This window comes from Megascapheus bottae, unplaced genomic scaffold (assembly GCF_031878675.1).
Source record: "Megascapheus bottae isolate mThoBot1 unplaced genomic scaffold, mThoBot2.hap1 HAP1_SCAFFOLD_204, whole genome shotgun sequence".
NCBI classification, from domain to species: Eukaryota; Metazoa; Chordata; class Mammalia; order Rodentia; family Geomyidae; genus Megascapheus; species Megascapheus bottae.
Window position 1 is genome coordinate 7,072 of NW_028327518.1, and position 23,870 is coordinate 30,941.

Sequence of the window (23,870 nt, forward strand, 5' to 3'; positions counted from 1 at the left end):
GTTCTACCATTTGAGTCATAGCTTCACTTCTGATTCTTTGCTGCCACTACTGGCTTCAATCTGATCCTCAGATCTCAGCTTCCTGAGTAGCTAGGATTCCAGGCATGAGTCCCTGGTGCCTAGCTCAAAGAAAATCTTTATACATATGTCTTGCCACTGAGCAAAAGATCAACACAGAAAAAAAAGCCATATAGTATGACGCTAAATGAAAGGACCTCCAGGATGTAGAAACAAAAGCCATATCATGAGTGATTGTTGTCCTTGATGTACTATGTTATCTCTCATCTGTTTTACTGTCCCTTGGTTATCTCATATTGTTATAATACTTCACCTTATTATCTGATATATTTTATATATGCTTAATTGGTTATTTGAAATAGGAAAGGGAAAGGGGAAAATTAAGTTGTGAGAGGGGAGGGGGGAGGGAAATGGGAAACAGGACATGAGAAAGGGTATCAATATTTGTGAAGTAATGCACCTTCTATCTTATGAATATAATGTAACCCTACTATTAATTACAATAAAAATATATGGAAAAAAAAGAATTGTGCTTGAGAGACAGCAAGGGAAGAGATGACATTGTCCACAAAGGAATGTACTTTTTACTTGATGAATATAACTAACCCCTCTGTACATCGCCTTTATAATGACAATAATACAAAATAACTAAATTAAAAGAACCATAGAAGGAATCTGTAGAATAATGATATAAACAAAATGAGCTGTGGGGAGTTGTGAAGATCACATTCTGACAAGATGAATTTCCTCCTTCAAGAGCAATGGAATATTAAATGTGAGAAGCCTGTATGTGAAATGAAAGATCATATATACATGGGGCTCCGATAAGCCCTGTATGGCCAGTATGTCTTTTTTAGGATGCAGAGGCCAATGACCAGCAATCCAGTTGTATGTGCAGATACAACTTCCTCAGACACAGAATCATAGCTAGGGCGCCTATTTCGCCTAGTATTTCAGTTAGGAAAAAGCCAAAACAGGAGAGCAAGTCCTTGAGTTTAAGCCCCAATGCCAGTACTAGGAGATAGTATCTGCACATATGTGTATTTATATCCAGAAAGGAATCATCTGAACATATTAAAATTCAAAAGCATCAGCAAACTATCTGGTTATAAGACTAAGTTAGTGGTTAATTTTTCTGGATGATGGCGGTTTCTATGGTTTTAGTGTTTCTTTTTCTTTATACTCATCTCCTAAATTGTTTTATGAAAAACTTTTTGCCAGTCTTTGGACTTGAACTCAGGGCCTGGGCACTGTCCTTGGACATTTTTTGCTCAACACTCGCACTCTGCCACTTGAGCCACAGCACTACATCTGGCTTTTTCTATGTAGGTGGTACTGAGGAATTGAACCCAGGGCTTCATGCATGCTAGGCAAGAACTCTACCACTAGGCTATGCTCCTGGCCCATTCTCCAATCTTTTAATTAAAACAGATTATTTTCTTTGGGCTCACCTACAACAATCCCCTGTGGTTTGGTTCCCAGTTAACTTTTCTACTAAAAATAAAACCTACTTCCACCCATCACACCGTGCCCTTAAATCTCCCCTTATATCCCTCTGTGCCATGCTATACAACTTTTAATTCCTCAGATGTCCTGTCCAATCCCAACGTGTGCCAAACCAACCTCTGCATTGTCAAGTCCCTGGCCAGTCCCAATGATGCCGCTTTGGGTGCAGCTCCTCCTTGACCAGATGTATGGACCCAGGCTTTTCCTCCCCCTGTAAACTGGTCTTTCCAATTCCACAGTACATGCTGTACTCCCACACTTAGTTCAAAACTGTAAACACCCAAGCCCTAAACCCTCATCCAGGCCAACAGAAATGGGCCATTTTTCTCCCAGTTCTTGAGGGAGTAAACTTGGTGTCAATTATGGCATCCTTAGGGCTATCTGGTGGGAGTCCCCACCAATAACTGGGTGAACACTTACTCTCCTCTGTTGAGGGTTCTCCAACGCCCTGTGCCTTTTACAAACTCAAATAAACATAAAAAAAAGCTGAAGTGGTAGAGAGCTAACCTTGAGTTAAAAAAAAGCTTAGAGGGCCCGGGAGTTTGGCCTAGCGGTTAAAGTGCTTGCCTAGCATGCACAAAGACCCGGGTTCGATTCCTCGTTATCCCACATACACAACCAAGCCGGAAGTGGCAGAGACGAGACACAACCAAACCGGAAAAGTGGCAGAGACAAGACTGCGACGGCGACAGAGAGCAAAAGAAGCGAGCTGAGCTGAAGTAAACAGAGCCCAACCGAGTGGTGGCCGGAGTGAGCGGGGCCGGAGCGAGCAGGACCGGAGCATGCGGGAGCGAGCCAAGCAAGAGCCAGCGAGGCCGGAGCGAGCGGGGCCAGAGCGAGAAGGGGCCGGAGCGAGCAGAGCCAGGAGCAAGCGAGAGCTGGCCGGGCCGGAGCGAGCGGGGCCAGAGCAAGCCAGGAGCAGGGCCGGGCTGGAGCGAGCGGGGCCAGGAGCGTGCGGGAGCGACACGGGCCGGAGCGAGCGGGGCCAGAGCAAGCCAGGAGCAGGGCCGGGCCGGAGCGAGCGGGGCCAAGAGCAAGCTGGAGCGAGCCGGGCGGAAGCAAGCAGGGCCAGAACGAGCGGGCCGGAGCGAGCGGGGCCAGAGCAAGCCAGGAGCAGGGCCGGGCCGGAGCGAGCGGGGCCAAGAGCAAGCTGGAGCGAGCCGGGCGGAAGCAAGCAGGGCCAGAACGAGCGGGCCGGAGCGAGCGGGGCCGGAGCGAGCAGGGCTGGAGCGAGTGGGGCCTGAGCTAGAAAGGGGGCCTAGCAGGGCCGGAGCGAGCAGGGCCGGAGCGAGCGGGGCCTGAGCTAGAAAGGGGGCCTAGCCGGGCCGGAGCGAGCGGGGCCGGAGCGAGCGGGGCCAGAAAGAGAAAGGGGCCAAAAAAAATAAAAGAGTTGCTTATGTAATCATGAACAAAAGAACTAGAATAAAGACTGGGTTTGGCTTTATGGTGGCCTCCTTCAAAGCTCACTAACTTGGGCCCAGCACCCACACCACACACACACACACACACACACACACACACACACACAAAAATGCTTAGAAACAGCACCCAGGCCGACTGAGGTCAAGCCTTTAGGGTACAGACAGACAAACACACACACACACACAAACTACAAATGGATACATAGAGCAAAGTCTGCTGTACAAATAACTGGCTCAGGGACTAAAGCTTGAGCTAACAGGAGATGGTTTTTACTGGATTCCTTCCTTCAACTCCACTCAGTCAGGTAAATGAACCCAGTAGGGTGACTCAGGCCTGGGGGTGGGATGGGCCACGGTGAGCCAATCACCACAGGTTGCTTCTGATTGGCTAATTGTAGGAGCGTCTTCATGAATCGTCCAATGAGAAGTGTCCATGGCAAGAGGCGCGCGCTGCGGGCGTGAGTGGGGCTGTCTCCTCCTGAATTCAAGCCCCAGAACTGGCCAAAAAAAAGAAAAGAAAAAAAAATGTAACAGTGGCCCACACTGGCTTTGAAACTTGATCTTGAGATTTGGACTGATTCCAAATTTTTTGTAGATTGTGCAAAGCCTGAGCGGTATGAAAACTGAACTGGACATCTAGTTGGGGTTGGATAACCAACTCATTGGTGTTGTACACAACAGATAATAGTTATCAAAAGTCATGACAAACTCCTATAGTACAGGTTATTGCCTTCAAAGAACAAACACAAGTGGTGTAACAAAAGCCATAAAAAACCTAAAGGACAGCCTCTAGGCCCTGAGTTCAAAGCCCCCAAAGAAGTTGAGAATATACAAAGTTATTCCTGGTACAGAGATCCTAAAATATCTTGAAATCTGATAACCAATTGGAGTGTCTTTGATTCTTTTCATAAGCTGTTTTCAAATACTGTCTGAATGCATGGGAACATGAACTCTGCCAGAGTGCTGCCTCTCTGTAGCATTGGCAGGCTGGGGACTGGCAGCCTGGCACCCCTGACTCACCCCTCTTAAACTCTCAATACTCAAGAAGCTCAGTTTGAAGCTCTCTTTGGCATGAAAGTCCATATCTCCAATTAATCACCAAAAAGGCAGAAGTGGAGTCATGACTCAAGTAGTAGAATGCCAGGCCTGCACAAAACAACTTAAGGAGCCGGCCGAGGTGGCTCACACCCGTAATCCTAGCTACTCAGGAGGCTGAGATCTGAGGATCACAGTTGAAAGCCAGCCCTGGCACTAAAGACCATGAGACTCTTATCGCCAATTAACCACTAGAAAAGTGGAAGTGGTGCTATGGCTCAAGGGGTAGGGTGGTAGCCTTGAGCTGAAGAGCTCAGGAACAGGGCTCAGGCCCAGAGTCCAAGCCCTACAATGACAGAACAAAAACAAAAACAGCTTAAAAGGGATAACACTAGGCTGAGTTCAAGACCCACAGGACTGGCTATCTGATAGGGAAAACATGTTATAGATTGGCCCCTTTAGTGGATAGTGACTATATAGTGAGATGGATTGGGATAAGCCTGAATGCTGTTACAACTGAATTGTCAGCTGCTGGGTAATTAAATCATGTTCCCAAACCACAACATATTAGTTGTCACAAGTGATAACAGATAAGTAGAACACAAGTCACAGCCTTCCCAGGTTGTAGGGAGTGTTTCATGACTGGTTGATTTTAGGCCTCTGGAAAAATCTTTCATGATGGTAAGAGTGGAATAGAAGGCGGTGTAGAGGAATCAGAGTTCCATTTCCTGGCTGCTAAAGTTTTCCTCAGTGTCCCATAGGATGACCTGTGCTGTGTTGTACCAGCCCAGTGCTAGTGGTCTCTAAGGCCTTGAAGCATTGCCGTGTTGGTTTCCATCAAACCATGAGCCACTGAGGCAGCTTCTCCCAGACCCTTTTCTTTGTCTTTTTAGTATTTTGTTTTTGTCCGTGTATATGTGTGTATACTAGTCCCGAGGCTTAAACTCAAGACCTGGGAACTGTCTCTTACCATTTTTGCTCTAGACTAGTGTTCTACCACTCAGCCATAGCTTCAACTTTTTTTTGATGATTGAGATATAAGCCTTAATGGACTTTTGTATCTTGTCTAGACTGGTTTCAGATCTCACACCTCAGCCTCTTGAGCAGGTAGGATTATAGGCATGAGCCACTGGAACTCAACTGAAATGCTCTTTTGCATCTACATTTCAGTAGGTTCTATTATGATGTGAGTGGAAGATGGAAAATTTCTTATTCAGGACTTGAGAGTATAGGATGAAATAGATTTCTTCAAATAAATTAGTTGTTCATTTCAGGCTAAATTTACATAATATAAACAAGTGTGGATTTACTGTGTAGGTGAATACTAGTCCATGTTCACTCTGGTGTGTCTTTCTAATCTTTTTCTGTATCCACACTTGCCAAAAGATGAATTACGTAGACATTCTTTATATATATAAATAGTTCTGTTCTGTTTTTGTGGTATCTTTGTTCAGTTTGGCTATCAGACTAATACTGGCTTCACAGAATGTGTGGCAAAGTTCTTTCCTTTTCCATTTTATGGAACATTCTTGATTCTTCTTTAAAGGACTTGGAGAATTCAGTAGTGAGCACATTTATTCTTGGGCTTTTCATTACAGTGAGACTATTACTGTTGGAACTATTATGACCAGCACTAAGGGGCTCAGGTGCTTTCCCTGCAGGTTTCACTTCTTTCAGATCTCACCCATACAGAGGGGAAGCTAGGATTATAGGCATGAGTTACTGACCCCAGGAGATGGGAAATGCTCATTTCCAGGCAGAACTGGCCAAAAAAAAAAGATGGCTGGTGAATGTTAAATTGTTGATTAGGCAACACAATATATGTGTTTCTTTTGTTGTTATTGTTAATAAGTTGAAGCTCATTTCCAGTTCTGTGGCTTTTAACTCTTGCTTTTGGAATTATTTGTGGAATATTTTAGGAGACTGTGAACTTTGAGGATGTGGCCATCAATTTTACCTTGGAAGAATGGGCTTTACTAAGTCTTTCTCAAAGGAAGCTCTACCAAAATGTGATGGGGGAAACATTTAAGAACCTGGCCTCCATAGGTAAATATTCCCTTACTTAACTGTGAGCTGTTCCTGCCCTTGGTAATGCTGCATGATTTAGAATGAAAAATGGAACATGTAGATGTATATATGACTGTAAATATACCATGATCTCATTATGCCATGAAAAGTGAAGTAGTCATAATATTGTTTCTGTAATGTTGAAGGAATCAATGGTTTCTGTGTTTGTATTTTAGAAAAGAAGCAGGGACAAGAAAATAGTGAAGTTAACCAAAACTCCAGGGAAGAAAAAAGGTAATTGCACTAAGCAGAAACAATACTGTTCTTTCAAATATTGTAGGGTGGCAGGAAATTTTTAAACTAAACAGATAATGCAAATACATAAGGATAGAAATTGACTTAATCTTAGGACATTTTTCTTTTAACATGTATACAAGTGGAGTTCCAAAATTTGTAAATTCAGAAGTCTAAAATATGACACTATGGAGATCATTTGGAGAAGACCATGAAGGCACAGGAGATACTTTTTAATGGTTTAGTGCTTTAAAAAAAGTTCTTAGTTTGTCTGCCTTTTGTTTTTCAGAACTATATTTTTAGAGAGGCTCTATGGATCTGAAGAAGAGAGTCCGTTTAATGAAGCCTTCCAACAGAATGTAGAACATACCATGAATAAGAAAACTCTACCCAGACTTGCATCTTTCAAAAACCATATGTTTGGAGAAACCATCCTTGCTCCTTCACCCATGGGTATGCCTTTCAGAGCTCACACAGGACAAATATCTTTTCAGTATCAGGACATATCAGTATATGTGGACAGCCACAACACTCATAAAGAATATGGGAGAGCTTACAGGAAATTCCATCAGGGGAAAATCAGCTGTGGAATGCACAATGAGGAAAATCCATTTGCAGCTAAACAATGTGAAAAGTCCTTTAGCAGTTTTTTCACAGACAAGAAAAAATTGACACTGAAGTTAAACACTGCTGTGAAAGTATGCATTGTAGAAGATCTTGCCCTCATTCTGGTATTCTTCAAGGGCATGAAAGAATCCACCCTGGTGAGAAACCCTTGGCATATGAGCAATGTGGGAAAACCTCTTTTTCTAGTTCTCTTAAAGCACATGAAAAAATTGACACTGTCAAGAAACCCTATAGATGTAAGCAATGTGGAAAAACATTCGCTTTTTCTGGTGCCCTTCGAAGACATGAAAAAAGTCACACTGGAGAAAACCCCTATGAATGTATGCAATGTGGGAAAACCTTCCCTTTCTCTAGTTACCTTAAAGAACATGAAAGGATTCACACTGGAGAGAAACCCTATGGGTGTAAGCAATGTGGGAAAACATATGTTTTTCGCAGTTCCCTTGGCAGACATGAAAGAAGTCACACTGGCCACAAACCCTACACATGTAAGCAATGTGGGAAAACATTCATTCTTCTCCATTTCCTTCAAAGACATGAAAGAATTCACACTGGAGAGAAACCCTATAGATGTAAGCAATGTGGAAAAACATTCGCTTTTTCTGGTGCCCTTCGAAGACATGAAAAAAGTCACACTGGAGAAAACCCCTATGAATGTATGCAATGTGGGAAAACCTTCCCTTTCTCTAGTTACCTTAAAGAACATGAAAGGATTCACACTGGAGAGAAACCCTATGGGTGTAAGCAATGTGGGAAAACATATGTTTTTCGCAGTTCCCTTGGCAGACATGAAAGAAGTCACACTGGCCACAAACCCTACACATGTAAGCAATGTGGGAAAACATTCATTCTTCTCCATTTCCTTCAAAGACATGAAAGAATTCACACTGGAGAGAAACCCTATGGATGTAAGCAGTGTGGGAAAACATTTGTGTTTCCCTGTTCCCTTCGAAGACATGAAAGAATTCACACTGGAGAGAAACCCTATAAATGTAAGCAATGTGGGAAAGCATTTGTTCTTCCCTACCTTCTTCACAGACATGAAAGAATACACTAAAGAGAAACCTTACAGATTAAGCAATATGGGAAAATATTTGTTCTTATTATAGCTCTGATTACCTAGAGTTATAGGATGAGCCCCTGGCTCCTGGCTGTTTTTGCTCTTTTGAAACAGGATCTCACTATGAGTGTAACCCTGGCTAGCTTAGGGCTAGTGATTTTCCTTCAAGAGGAGAAGCTGTTTCCTCTGTATCCTTACAGTTATCATTGCTATTTTGTATCCTGGGATGAAGAGAGTTCTTGGCATAGACTGCTCTTTTTCTGCAATAATAAACCAATCTAGGAACAGAGCCCCGTGATCCTCTGTACCCTGAGCTTTGGGAGAGTGTAAGTAGCTGTTTATTTAGATACAGGCATCTCCCAAGGTCCCCAGCTGGGGATGGGATCCCTGAGATTTCCAGAAGGAAGTGGGCAGATACCAGCAGCCTGCCTGGAAGATACCAGTAGCTGAGTGAAGGATGGGTGGGTGAGGAGGCATGCCTCAATCTTTCCACTCACTGTAGATCTCACTGTCCCGGGCTGATATGAAACAACAGCATAAAAATATTGCATGCATTTTGTATTACTGAACATGTAACTTTTCTGTGCACACACACACACACACACACACACACACACACACACAGATATGTGTGGCACCAGTAATACTGAGGCTTGAACTCAGGACTGGGCATTGTCCCTTAGCTTTTGAACTCAAGACTATACCTCTACCACTTGAGCTACATCTCCAGTTCTGGCTTTTTTGCTGATTAAATGGTGATGACTCACAGACTTTCCTGTGCACCCCTAACCCCTCCCTGCTTTGATACTTAATCTTCTGATCTCAATCTCCTGAGTAGCTGGAATTCCATGTGTGAGCCTCCAGCACCCAGGTTTACTTTGTTTGGATATATTATACCCAAAACTGTAATAGGAACAGCACTGTTTGCATCAAAACAGGCTGGGAGCTGGTGCCTCATATCTGTAATCCTAGTTATTCAGGAGGACTCAAGATCTGAGGATGGTGGTTGGAAGCCTGCCCTGGAAAGAACTTTCATTGAGACTCTTATCTCTAATTGACCAAAATGAGGAGGGAGGAGAGAGAGGTAAAAAGGAGGAAGAAGAACAGACAAAAGAAACATAGAAAAAATGCAAGTGCCATAAGATGAGCTAAGGCTTGAGTGGTAGAGCAGTACCCACCCCGGCGCCAGGCCCAAGGGGACCCATGTGGGGTTCTGTGCCTCCTGTGCTACACGGAAGGCTGTGGGCCTTGAGGGGCCCTGAGGAACTGGACTCGGCCTGATCCTGCCAGGTGCTGAAGGGAGCAGCATGGCAGAAAGTTGCTGCATTCTCCTGAAGTTCCCAAGTACATCCACTACCCATAGAGCAGAGCAAGGCAGTTTCCAGTCTAGGAACCCAGGCCTCGTCTCCCACTGTCCCCTATGCAGAGTGGGTGTGCCTGAGAGCGTGGGGGCAGGGCCCAGAGGAAGGGAGTGGGGACAGCACAGCCCCAATGCCAGGGCCTCCAGCCAGTCTGCTAGGGTATAGGGGCATCCTCACTGAGGACCGAGCATAGGACGGGTGAGCTAGATCCTGCCAATCACTGGATGCCATTGGGAAGAGAGGAGACAAGTTGAGCTGCTTCCTATAAATTACTCCCAAAGCTGCAGAACTCAATCTGCCAAACTCCAGTTTTATGTTTTTCTTTGGTGGTCTTCGGGCTTGAACTCAGAGCCAGGGCTCTGTCCTTGAGTTTGTTGTTTTGTTCAACGCTCTCACTTTACCATGTGAGCCACAGCACTACTTGCAGCATTTTCTGAGTAGTTTGCTAGATATTAGTTTCATGGCCTTTCCTGCCCTGGCTGGATTTGAACCACTGTCCTTAGATTAGTCTCCCGAGTAGCTCTGATTACAGGCATGGGCCACCATTGCCCATTTTTAGGGTCTGTTGTGTATGTGCACACACATGTACGTATGTAATCACTGAAAACTGTTCCTGGTCATGGATGATCATTATCTGGGTGGTCGTGACCCACGCCCTCATTTGCACTGTGTTCCCACAGGACCCTGTGGACATCTCTGATGTAACATTTAATGCCCACGTGCCTGATTTCTCCTCCAGTGACAGGGACATCTCATTCCAAACATCTAGAATAGGATCAGAATGAAGATAAGTGAACACAAAATTAAAATCATAAGTGTATTCTGAGTGAATTAAACTCAAGTATTTAATGAGTAAGTAAAGTGCATATGCATTTGATTAATATAGCCATACTATTCAAAGGACTTGTATGAAACTGGAACCTGGTAAAATGAGGTAAGTAGGGCTGGGAGAGATGGGAAAGGAGACATTTATCAAGGTGTAGTGTACTTATTAACTGATTTGGTTGAATAAAAACTTCTTTGCACAACTACTTAGAAATAATCACAGAAGAGGGAGCATCAGCTCCTCTCAATCGCACTCTCACTCATCTTGGGATTCCCCTGAGATGGAAAGGTGGTCAGATGTTAGAACTCTCACAGTGACAAGGGGCATGACACTTGCTTGTTGTCTACTTCCTGACCTTCCCTGCATGATGCCTTGAGGCCTTCTCCCTTCTGGCCTCACTTGTTCTCCCTCACCTGGACTGTAGTCCTCTTACCCTGGCCAAGCCTTTCTTCATGCCATCCTTCCACATCCCTGGGATATTAGTTTTCCAACTCTGCCATTAAATGCTACCACAAGGAAATCCAAACAGCAGAAATATATTTCCTCAGACTTCTAGAAGCTGTATGGGAAGCTGAGGTTGAGAGTATTGTAATTCTTGGTTAGCACAGGCACAGCTAACAGAGGAAGTGGAAAATAGGATCACTGTGGAGCCACACTAGAGGCAAAAATCAAAATACCTCAAAATATCCATGTGGAAAAAGCTTCCTGTATGACTTATCAGTTGAACTGGTAAAAGAAAACTTGAGGCCCTGAGTTCAAACTCCATTGATCATTTCCCCTCCCCACCCAATACACATAGATGAGAACTTGGCTGAGTGTTTCAATGGAGGGTTGTTGGAAAATCTGTGTGCCCATCCATCTATCTATCCAGTGATCTACTGATTGGTCTATCTCCCTGTTTTGGATGTGGGCGTATTTCAGATTAATGAGATTTGCTATGTGCCAGTAGCTCACACCTGTAAACCTAGTATTCAGGAGGCTGGGATGTGGGGATTCAGTTTGAAGCCATCTCAGTCAGAAAACTCTAATACTCTTACCCTTAGTTAAGCAGCAAAATTCCAGCAGTGGCACGATGGATCATACAAGCACACTGCTGATTAGAATAATGAGACATGGGAAAGGGAGGGAGAAATGCTAGTATTGAAATTAGTATGCACCTAATTCCATAGGGCATTTCCTTTTTGTTTGTTTTTGGGGTTTTCAGAGATCAAGTTTTTGGTCTGAGTGGGAGACGTAACCAGACTCTATATAGTAGCCATCTTTACCACACAGCTATGTCCTCCTCCCAAAGCACTGTTTCTTTTCATCAAATACCTTTGTAAAATATCTCTTTGCATTTGAACAATTTGATTTGGGGTGCTGAACAAAGAAGCTTACATTGGATTGGGAAAGACATATCCATTTCTTTCCAAAACACGTTCCAGCCTTCACTGGTTCTCTTCCAAGTTTGAAAATGAAACTCATCTGTCATTCTAAAACTGATTTAATTCCTGGCTTAAACAGTCATGGAAAACAGATGTGTGAAGAGAGGACTTCTTATAAGCAGGCTCTTCTGAAAGCAAAAACTGAGAGGCAAAGGCGTGGAATTTGACATAGTCCACATCCTGCATAGATTGTTTTCCTAGAAAGCACTTCAGGCTGCATGTGCACCTGGCTGCAGCGACTTGACCATCATTTAACCTTGTATTTCTACTACTTAACTTCCAAAGAGAAGAGGAATTGTCAGGGTTTTTAGTCCTCGGTCCCTCCTGACCCGCAGAAGAGATAGGGAGAACACGTCCTGACCAGGACGAGCCGAGAAAGGAGTGGGCCGACTGACTGCCCGCACCCAGCCCTCCCTCACCGGAAGACAATCAAACACGTCAGGGAGACCCGTCAAGGCAGGAACTCATTTAATGAGGAAGTACATTCAGCTAATATAGGTTGCAGGGGCCTATCAACACAAAGGTGGGCAGCATGGAGGAGGTCCACATGTTTACTCTCACTCTAGGTCTCAGCAGAATGTGATTCACAATACCAACGGTATAGCTCAAAGTTAGGCATGGTGTTCATACATGACAGCTCATTTCTTTGGGTGGTTATCTGACTCAGTGATGCAGATTTATGGATCAGCCTGACCCTGCACTCTGCTCCCAACAAGGAACAATTATCTTTTGACCTGTATATTGTTGCCTATTTAGTTTCAGAACTGAAAACAAGGACATACTGATACCGGCAGCCTGTCATGTGTATTCTTTATTGTTACACTACTCTAAATTATTTAACAGTCAGATGACAAGTACATGGACTCTGCAGATCTTTACATCAGCACATACGTGAACATCATCACTCATTTAGATGGTACCTGTGAAGAAATTAAACAATACACAGAAATTTAGTATGAGTAGTGTAGAAACATCATTCTATCTACAGGGCTGAGTATTGAAACCATGGCATGTGCATGCTAGGCACACAGATCTGCTATTCGAGCCACACCTCTACCTCTGCTATCTGTGCCAGGCCTCTCTGCAGTACTGAGGTTTACCTTTAGAAGCTTGTGCTAGAGGAAGCCTGAAAAAGCTTTTGGCAATGCTGCTTCATCATGTGAATCTCTATTGTGCCCTCAACATGGCCAGGAGTGGACTGGTGACCCACTGGCTCAAATGGATGATAATATTACCGGGAGGATGCACACACACATACACAGTCCTGGGACCTGAAATCAGGGCCTGAGCATTGTCCTTGGGCTTTCTCAAGGCCAGAGCTCTATCACTTGAGCCATAGCACCATTCCCAGCTTTTTCTATGTATGTGGTACCAAGGAATCAAACCCAGGTCCCTTGTGCATGCTAGGCAAGCACTCTACCACTATACCAAACTCCTGTCTCAACTCCCTAAATTTTGACTGAGGATGTAATTTCATTAGAAAACCATCACTGTTCATTTAGCAGTTATAATCATGCCTGATGCCAAGATTTTAACACTTTACCCTCAGTAAATGATGTCTATACACAATTAATTCAGTCAGAAACCTTGGATTCAGATTGATAAGAAAAAGTTTCCATGGTAGATGTGGTGGCTCCCATCTTTAATCCTAGCTACTCAGGAGCACCTAGGCCCCAGAGTTCAAGCCCTGCAATCGATGTGACTGACCAAAAAAAAAGTTATCATTAAGTGTATAGAAAGGCAGTCAAGTAGCTGGGCACTAGTGGCTCATGACTGTAACCCTAGCTACTCAGAAGGCTGAGATCTAAGGATTGAAGTTCAAAGCCAGCCAAGGCATGAAAGTCCATGAGACTTTTTTCTTCTAATTAACCACCAGAAAACCAGAAGTGGCACTGTGGCCCAATGTTGGAGAGCACTAAGCTTGAGCTGAAGAGCTCAGGACAGCGCCCAGGCCCAGAGTTCAAGCCCTATGACTACCACCACCAAAAGACAGAGGGCTCAGAGTTCAGGCCCCATGACCAACCAAAAACAAAAAGTCTTGGCCAGGAGCATAGCCTAGTGGTAGAATGCTCACCTAGCATGGATGAAGCCCTGGGTTCTATTCGTTACTACCACATACATAGAAAAGGCCAGAAGTGGAGCTGTGGCTTAAGTGGTAGAGTGCTACCCTTGAGCAAAACGTGTCCCAGGACCGTGCCCCGGCCCTGAGTTTAAGGCCTAGGACCGCCCTTACCCCACTTCATCCCCCCCCAAAAAAAGAAAGAAAGAATATCATGTGCAAAATAAGGCAGAAATCCTGAGAGTAAGTCCACTGGCAATTGTCAACAACCCAGAAAATAGGAAAAAGGGGACTTCATGGATAGATTCTTTTCTACCACCCGAGCAAAAACCAAATGGTAGCAGGCACTTCAATATGAAACCTGTGTTCCCCAGTGCCGTGATGTAAGTTGGTAGTACAGAAGCTACTTTCTCTGATCCTTTGTAACTGCAATCCTAGAAAATGTGAACCCATTGGAATAGGGTCTCATACACAAGGGATCCTAATAGGGTTTTCTAAGAGTTCTCTTCACTGGTAACTAGAACAGCAAGAACTCCATCTCCACACTGGTGTCTTGGTCATTTACTCAACTTGCAAAAGGACAGAATGGCACAGACAAAAGCTGCACTGCTGTGACATTCAAAATAGTTCCCATGAACTTGTTGCCTTGTCTCTGTACATCTTTTATATACATCCCTATTTATATTTGGATATCTGTCCTTTTTAAGCAAACCTCTCCCATCATCACTGTGTTCTGGTTCTCTTGAGAACACAGAAGGATTAAATGATTCATAGAAAAATACCATGTGAATTCATACACTTACTTTTTCATCCAAATTAGCTATAATTCACTAACAACTTTATAAACTGTACATGCATGGGAATATTTCCTGCTTTTTCCATGAAATGAGGCCTCTTACTAAATTAAATAATGACCTCTGCAAAACAAAGTTTTTTATGCATAATCAACCAAGAGTTCTTTCCTTATGAACCTATATAATGTTTACTGTGCTTTTGCTGCTTTCCTTATTTTCCATTTCATTAGCTATGTAGGAACTCAAGCTGACATACCACGTGTATTTCTGCTTCCAGGACTCCTCTGCTCCCTCCTTGCTGGTGCTACTCTTGGCTGCCTCTGATTTTTTTCCCCATACCTGGGGCTTGAACGCAGGGCCTGTGCTCTGTCCCTGAGCTTCTTTTGCTCAAGGCTAGCCCTCTACCACTTGAGGCACAGTGTCACCTCTGCTTCTGTTTATTTGGTGCTGAGGACTCCAACCTACGGCTTTCATGCATGCCAGGCAAGCATTCTACCACCAAGCCACATTCCCAGACCCTGCCTCTCTGATTGATAAAAGGATCTGCAGTACTCCCATCCAGTGTGATGGTGGGTCTTTCAAAGTAACTTGAGTTGTGTGGTGCAAAGAACGGATTCAGACTCCATTAAGCTATGTTGTACATAAAATCTGTTTCCATTCCCTCCAATAAGTGTTTATTGCATATAAATCCTGTGACCATCTTCATTTAGTCTTGTAGTTCCTAGGACTTGACTTCCAAAGAGAACAGGAGCAATTATCTTTTGACCTGATCTGTTGTTGCCTATTTACTTTCAAAACTGAAGACAAGGATGTACTGATACCCATAGCCTGTCCTGTATACTGTATGGTTACAATACTCTCAATTGTTCCACACTAAAATGAGCAGCATATGGACTCACCAGGTGTTTGGTTCCAGACAAGATCAGAAGTCATCGTCCCTTTGGGTGCTGGTGTCTTCATTATGAAGAAATTAAACACATACACAAGAATTCAGTCTGCAGCTAGGTAAGTGCTGGTGTCTCACACATGTAATCCTAGCTACTAGGAGGCTGAGATCTGAACATTGTGGTTCAAAGCCAGCCTGGGCACAAAAAGTCTGTAAGACTCTTATTCCAATTAACAGACAGAAAACTAGAAGTGGCACTATGGCTCAAGTGGTAGAGCCCTAGCGTTGAGCTCAAGAGCTTAGGGACAATGCCCAGGCCCAGAATTCAAGCCCCACGACCATCCCCCTCCAAAGAAAATTCTGTACAGTGTAGAAGAAAATCATATTTTTTATCTACAGTGCTGAGTATTGAAACCATGATTGCATGCTAGGCACACGATCTACTATTTCAGCTATACCTCCACCTCTTCTATCCCTGCCAGGCCTTTCTGCAATACTGAGGTTTGATTTCAGAAACCTGTGCTAGATGAAGCTGCATAGGAATGAGTCTAGCTTTTGGCAATGCTGCCTCATTACATGAACCCCTTGTGTGCACTCAGCATGGCCAGGATTGGATTGATGAGCCGCTGGCTCAACTAGATAGTATTTACTGGGAGGGTTGAGGCCAGATGATAGTAATTGGAAGGCACTCACAGTAGGAGTGGCTTTGAAAGGCCATTCCCAATTCACCCACCCAATACAGTTCAAGGGTTAAAGCATCAGCCAGCAGCTCAAGAGAAGAAGCACAATGCCATACTAGTAGTGCATGGGCACACACATGTGTGCAAACACACAAGTTCATGGAAGTAGTTTTGGCTGTGAGTTTAAGGACTTGACACTCAAGTTGCAATAAAAAAATGCAAATCATATGAGACTGTAAAAAATGGTACTAAAGAGTACAATCAACAAGATGAGGGAAAAAAGGGAAGAAAATAACACAAACCTTCATGGTTCACTTATGTGAAGCACAGAGCTCACCAAACTCACAGGATGAGAAAGTTGAATAGTGAGTTGCAAGCTAACAGAAAAGGAGGAAGACAGGGTGGCTTCTGAGCATGGAGGTTCAGATTAAACAAAATGACCCAAAGTTGCCTCACAGCACAGGCAATGCACCTAACACTACCCAGCTGTACAAAAACAGATATGCTGGCACATCGTATGCTTTGGTTTTTATCCTAAGTTTTAAAAAAATCTTAATTCTGGGAGGTCTTTTTTTTTTGCCAGTCCCGGGCTTGAGCTCAGGGCCTGAGCACTGTCCTTGGACTAGAGCTCTACCACTTGAGCCGCAGCACCACTTCTGGGTTTTTTTCTATATGTGGTACCGAGGAATCGAACCCGGGTCTTCATGCATGCTAGGCAAGCACTTTAACCACTAGGGCAAACTCCTGGTGCCCTGGGAGGTCTTCTTTTATGACTAGTTCTCACTCCTTGCTGCAAACCTGTATCATTCTCCAATTCCTAAAACGCAAGGGAACTTTTAACGTTCACATAAGAATTTGATTTTAAAAACAGTTAAATTTGTTTCGTTTGGTATTGAAGATGCTTTTTAAATCATTCTCCTGAGGCCAAACAGGTATGGCTGAAGGGCTTCAAGTCTCTCCAGTAAGAGGTGGTGGAAAACTTTAAGGTTAGTATAATGAACCGCATCAAAGGACATGGCCTATCCTCTCTTGTTTGCTTTCAAGCAGCTCCTTCTTTACTCTCTTTCTTCCTAGAGCAGTATCAAATGTCTTTCTCACCTGTCTCTCATTGTTCCATTTCTCCATTCTCTTCCTATACACTGGAATAGGCTATTATTCCTCTTTCAAAAAGCTGTGGAATAGAAAGACTATATTCTCTACAGGTAAGGAGACTATTGCTTTCTCCTGCTCCAATCTTGTGTGTCCAAGTGAATGAGCAAACTTTTCCACCTCACTAAAGGTAAAAGATGAAAGCCACCGTGGAGCTCCTCTAGGCAAACAGATGATTTCAGCAAAGGAAGTTCTGGGGCTTGAATTCAGGGACTGGGCACTGATCCTGAGCCTCTCTATGCTCAAGGCTGGCACTCTTAAAATTTTAGCCACAGCATTACTTCTGTTTTCCTGCTGGTTACATTTCTACCCAGGCATGCCTCACACTGTGATCCTCAGATCTCAGCCTTCTGAGGAGCTGCAAATACAGGAGTAAGCCGCCAGTGCCTGGCTCAAATCTAGTCTTAACCAGCTGATCTAAGCAAAAGACCAACATTTAGAAATAAAAACTGGATAAATTTTTTTTCATCTTGGTGTTCTAGATTGGGCTGTAATCATTAAAATCAGAACACAGAGTCTGGTCATTTTCTGTCTCTTGGACCTAATGCATGTTTCACATCATTTGTGCCAATAAGATAGTCATCAGCGTAACTGTGCTCTTGGTATAAACAACTCATTCTTCCTTATTTTTCTTGGTCAGCCACAGGGCTTGAACTCAAGAGAATGGATGCTGTCCATAAGCTTTTTTTTTCTCTCAAGACTAGCATTCTATGAGGTAACTGACAGCTTCATTTCTGGCAATTTTGGTGGTTAATTGGAAATAAGAGTGTCATGAACTTTGGTGGCTTTGAGCCATGGATGGGGGAGAGAGAAGAGAAACAGAAGAGAACAAGGAGGGGGGAGGAAGAGAAAAGGGGAGAAAGATAGAAGGAAAGGAAGGAAGGAAAGAAGGGAGGCAGGGAGAAAGAAAGCAAGAGGAAGCAAGCAAGCCAGCCAGAAAGAGAGAGGGAGGGAAGGTGGGGGGATGAAGAGAGAGAGAGAGAGAGAGAGAGAGAGAGAGAGAGAGAGAGAGAGAGAGAGAGAGATGGAGAATAAGAAGAGGAAGAAGAAGAAGAAGAAGAAGAAGAAGAAGAAGAAGAAGAAGAAGAAGAAGAAGAAGAAGAAGAAGAAGAAGAGAAAAAGAAGAAAAAGAAAGAAAGAAGAGGAGGGAAGGAAAGCAAGAAAACAATCACGGAAGCCATGAACAGCCCCGGAGGAACTGGAATCAGCCTGATCCTACCTTGCAGTGAGAGGAGAAGTGTCCTCCTAAAGCTACCAAGAGCATCCATTAAGCTGCCAGCGTGGTGGTTACCAGTCTAGGAACCCAAGGCTTGTCTCCCACTGTTCCCTGCGCAGAGTGGGCGTGCCCGAGAGCGTGGGGGCGGAGCCCAGAGGAAGGGGGCGGGGACAGCACAGGGCCTCTGGCCACTCTGCTAAGGTCTAGGGGCTTCTTCACTGAGGGAACAGCATAGGATGGGTGAACTAGATCCTGCCAACCACTGGGTGTCATGGGGAAGAGAGGAGACAAGATGAGCTGCTTCCTGTAAATGAGCCCCTGAACTGTAGCACTCCTCTCCTAAAGTACACTTTTGTTTTTGTGTGTTGGTCCTGAGGCTTGAGCTCAGGGCCAAGGCTCTGTCCTTGAGCTTGTTGTTTTGCTCAAGGCTCTCAACCACTTGAACCACAGCTCGACTTCCAGATTTTCTTAGTAGTTTGGTGGAGATACAAGTCTCATGGCCTTTCCTGCCCTGGCTGGATTTGAGCCGAGGTCCTCAGATCTCAGCATCTTGAGTAGCTAGCAGTACATATGTGAACCACTGGCCTCCATCTGGAAGTCTGATTGTGTGTGTGTGTGTGTGTGTGTGTGTGTGTGTGTGTGTGTGTGTAACTATCTAATATGTTATTCACTGATGATTATTTTCAGGGTGGTGTTGACCCATGCCCTCATTTGCACTGTGTTCCCACAGGACCCTGAGGACATCTCTGTTATAACATTTATTTTTTTATTGTTGGAGTGATGTACGGAGGGCTTACAGTGACATTCATCAGGTATTGGGTACATTGCTTCTTTTTGTGTTTGTGTGGGTGGGTCATGGGTTTTGAGCTCGGCCTGGGCACTGTCCCTGAGCTCTTCAGCTCAAGGCTACCTCCCTACCCTTGAGCCAAGCCCCACTTCACGTTTTCTAGAAGTTAATTGGAAACAAGAGTCTCAGGTCCTTTTGTGCCCGCACTGGCTTTGAACCTTGATCCTCAGATCTCAGCCTCCTGAGTAGCTAGAATTATAGGCGTGAGCCCCCGCTCCCCCTCTCCCCCAGTGTACCTTGCTGCTTTTTTTTCAATATTGTCTCCAATTTATTATCTTTTCCACAGTACAAATTTTTCACAAACCATAAGTCCTTTGCAGTTATTCAAAGTCTGTAAACAAGGGTCTGAATCCCCACACTCCCCACCTCAGTTTCAGCTTGTGAATGTTTTAAGTCCTTCAATCAAGCTTTAGCTCTTCCATTCACATAAGGAATCAAGAGGTTTCTCTCCTTAAATTATTTATATTTTTATCATACAGCCTGAAATGTAGTAAATCCCAGTGAAAGCCCTGGGGAAAACAAAACATGATCTTTACAGCAGGACTCGAACCTTTATATTAAATGCATTTTGAAGAAGCGTCCCATAATAAAAGCATGGGTTTTCATTTCCAGAAATCAAGTCTATTAGATTTTTTTTCCAGTCTGGAAAACAGTAGTGCAATTAGTTTTACTTCTTTTAAGTTATATAGTCCATCATGTAAATAGCTCTGTGGAAAGATAAGAAGATGCTCTGGTAAACAAGAAATTTTTGCAAGCCCATGCTGGCTTACTAGTCCATTAAAGCTTGTAAGTCCATAGTGGCTTTCAACAAAATATTGTATATACATCAACATCAAAAATGCAGAAATAAATAGGCAGGAAATGACTGTAAACTGTCTCATCTCTTCATGATTTTTCAGTAATTGGCTTGATGAATTGGCTATGTAGTCACTTAAATAAGCAGACAGTAGACAGTTGCCTTGCAGGACATTCCACTATGGCATCCAGTTTCAAAAGCCCCAATGGAGTTAATTGCAGTCCTAAAATTAAAACAAAAATAGGGAGTAGAGGATGGATGGAAAAAAAAGTGTACAGGTGCTACTGAAATGGAATCCCAACAAAACAGCTAGGTAGGTCACTTAGACTTCTTAAAAAGGCTTTTGATTTTTGATGGCTTTTTGCTTTTCTCTCCATTATGACAAAGGTCATGGGGGATGCTGCTTATCCTGCTAAAACTTGGGGCTTCCTGAACTGGTTTGCTTTCGTTGCCAGTGGAGGAACATGATGTGTGACGAGGTTTAGGCACTGGGATGCCACTAGAGAGCTGGTTCATGCTACAGGACTTCTCCAAGATGCCGTTGTACACTTTGCGTGCAGGACTGAAGATCATACTCTTCGTTTCTGTCAGACCTACACAATCAGGAGAGCCCAGGGAGAGATCTGCCGTCACGGGTGAATCTCCTCTGGAAGAATCCCCTAGGGAGAGCTCATCTCTGGATATCTTCCGAGGAGACACTGGTTGGTATATCTCGAGGCTTGGGGGAGGAGACTGCTTCCTTCCAATGGAAGAGTTCAAGGAGTCACATTCTGAAGCTGTGTCTGGCACTTCCCATTGCCTCTAGGCAGTGAAATAAATGGCCTCCTCCTCTTCTTCATTCCGATAGAGTGCAGGGCAACTTGACACTGAGAGGATGTCTGGATCTGGGGAAGGCAATGAGTGCTGGGGATGCTGAGGCAGGTGAGGATGATGAGGATGGGCTGGATGAGGAGCATGTGGAGGAAGCTGGGCTCGCTGGGACTGTGATGAAGAGGGCACAATGCTAGGGTGAGAGCAACACAAGCTGCTGCTTCGGGCTAAAGATCCAGCAGGTTTAGCCACAGTCCCAGGAAATGGAGACACAATTGGGGGTGTGTCTTCATCTAAGTCATCAACCCCTCCAGCAATTGGGTAGGGTGGAATGGAAACTCGGGGCAGCACTACCCAGCTGTGATCTGAATAAAGGGAAGAGGTCAGGCTGGGGAGTCCCGAGTTATGGGCTATCTGAAAGCCACAGATCTTCTCAATCTTTTGGCAGCGAAAAAGTCGTTCTCGTAAACAAGTTGTCAACTCTGAGAGAGCTTTCTTTGCTTCCAGAATCTTGTGATCTACTTCATCTAGGGAGGAGCTATGAGCAACGTGCAGCGTCCCAAAGATGGTGCTTCTCTTCTTTTTAATTTTTTCTGCCTCATCCTCAGCGATAGCTAACTGCATTTCAGCATTCTGTCTTTTGATGTTGTAGTACTGTACTTCTACTTCATGGGTTAACTGAAGCCATTTTTGAAGAGCATCTGGAACAGACCAGCTGCTTTGCAGTTCAAATTCTTTTTCAGCCTTTTCTAGAGCCATGCAACCTGCTCCAATTCCTGCTCTGCATACTGACGTCTGCTCAGTTCACACTCAGCTCCTTCCCTGAGCTCTCTCAGCCGACAGGCCTCCTCCTTGGCATAATTGATTTCATCCATCATTTTGCGCTCTAGATTTTGCTTCTCGACAGCAACATTTCTGTTTTCTTCCTGTGCCTTTTCAAGCCTCTCTTGTAAGTCCATAAGAATTTGTTCTGCAGTTTGTAGACTCTCTAAGTCTTTCATCATTTTTGCAACATGTTCTTTTGATGTCTTATTCTGTGTATAAGCAAACCAGCATCCTCCAACACCAATTAGAATAGAAACTGTGAGAATAAAATCCTTCATCCAGTTATGGGGTGGACATGTCAGAGGTCCAAATAAAGCCACATCCAGGGCCTTGAGCTGTAGTTTCTCTCTGTGACTCCGGTCATTGATTTTCAACTGAGAAATAAATGAAAGCTCATGTACTGCGATCCTGGGAAGTGTTGTTCTTTGACATTATTGTCTCTAAAATTCTTCTCATATTGTGGGAGTTCCACAAATTCTATCAACCACTGAAGGGGATCTTCAAGGGTCCAGTTATGAACTTCCGATGCTTTCCATGGCTTCCACAAATCCTCAACAGTAATAGGCTTGTCTTCTCTGTGCAGATGGCTATGCGTATTAGTCGCCTCTTTATACTTCCTATCTTCTCTGATAAATTCCGCGCTTTCATCTACTTCAATCCCACCATCTTTGTCATCATCCATTTGTTTATGGATCGTCTGAAGAGCTTCCAGACTAAATCTATCTTCTTCTGTGAAGCATGGTGGACTCAGTGCCATGCAGGGATCTGTCAGCAGCGCCAGGCAATCGCCTGCCACTGGCGCTGGAGAAGCGGCCGCCCAGTCCTAGCCAGTCGACCTTCGCCCACGGAGGTGTCTGAGCACCAGGTAGCATCCGTCCGTGGCTCCAGCCACCAGGAGCCCGAACACCAGCAGCGCAGCCCAGCGCAGCCCAGGCAGCCAGCCCGAGGCAGGGGCCGCCGTCCGGGAGGGATGCAGGGCTAGGGGACCTCGTGGTGGCGGCGCCCTGGCTGCTGGCCACTCGCTGGCCCTGTGAGGCTCCACCATGGCTGGCGACTCCGCAGGCCGCCCCTGCCACCCCAGACACTGTCTCCCGCAGGAAGCCAGTCTGGTCCTCGGGATGCCAGCGGCCTCTGGAGCTCGGGTCGCGGTGGCGTTCATTGACTCCGGTTATTTTTTTTTTTATTAGTGAAAGGGTTACATGATATTTGCCAGATAGAAGGTGCATTAATTCACATACATTGATACCCTTTCACATGTCTTGGTACCCGTTTCCCTCCCCCCCCCACACTCCCCACCCGTCTTGGTTTTCCCCCCTTCCCTATCAAATTTCAAATATCTAAATACAAATAAATTCAATATATCAGATAACAAAGTGAGATACTATACCAATATGAGATAACCAAGGGACAGCAAAGGAGATGCCAGTCCAGGGTGTGGACTCAGGGCCTGAGCACTGTTATGTGGTAACTAGGAATTGAACCTGGGTCTTCATGCATGCTAGGCAAGCACTCTACCACCAGACCAAATTCCCGGCCCCTCATTTTGGTATTTTTTAATGGCAGTCCTGGTGCTTGAACTCAGAGCCTGGGCACTGTCTTGAACTTTCTCAAGGCTAATGTTCTACCACTTGCGCCACAGCACCACTTCTGGCTTTTTCTATGTACATAGTACCAAGAAATTGAACCCAGGGCTTCTTGCATGCTAGGCAAGCACTCTACCATGAGGCTATACTCCCAGCCCTCATTTTGGTATTTTGTGCCTCTCTCTCTCTGTCTCTCTGTCTTTCTCTCTATTTGTCTCTCTGTCTCTGTCTCTGTCTTTTGCAGGCCTGGGGCTAGAACTCACAGCTTGGGCATTGTTCTTGGGCTTTATCAAGGCTAGCACTATATCACCTGAGCCACATCACCCTTTCCAGCTTTTTTTTGGTGTACGGGATACTGAGGAATTGAACCTAGGGCTTCATACATGCTATGTGAGCACTAGACCATTAGAATACCACTGCTCCCAATCCCGGCCCTACTGTTTCTTTTTATTCTGCTAGCTTACTTGTGTCAAATTAATAACCAAACTGTTTCTGTGTGTCCATCTTACATGATACTCAGTATATATTTAAATGATGAAGGCCTAGGTCATTGAAGTAATAGCTGAAGGAAAAATAAAAGTATTCCAATAAGAATTACATTGAACACTTGGAGGAAATATACTTTTGTTATTTCTTACTTAAGGAT

The 23,870-nt window shown here is 44.4% G+C and overlaps 1 protein-coding gene and 1 pseudogene across 1 annotated transcript; one reads left to right on the plus strand and one right to left on the minus strand.

Moving 5' to 3' along the window:
• The first annotated feature begins 5,957 nt into the window (after nt 1-5,957).
• LOC150039705 (uncharacterized) lies at nt 5,958-8,621 on the plus strand. The gene is made up of 3 exons (XM_090327641.1): nt 5,958-6,026; nt 6,224-6,281; nt 6,571-8,621. Exons 1-3 carry the CDS (start codon nt 5,993-5,995, stop codon nt 8,015-8,017), a joined length of 1,539 nt encoding a protein of 512 aa, XP_090183767.1. The 5' UTR covers nt 5,958-5,992; the 3' UTR covers nt 8,018-8,621.
• An 11,703-nt stretch (nt 8,622-20,324) lies between these two features.
• Nucleotides 20,325-22,800, minus strand: LOC150039706 (stromal interaction molecule 2 pseudogene; annotated as a pseudogene).
• Between the last annotated feature and the right edge of the window lie 1,070 nt (nt 22,801-23,870).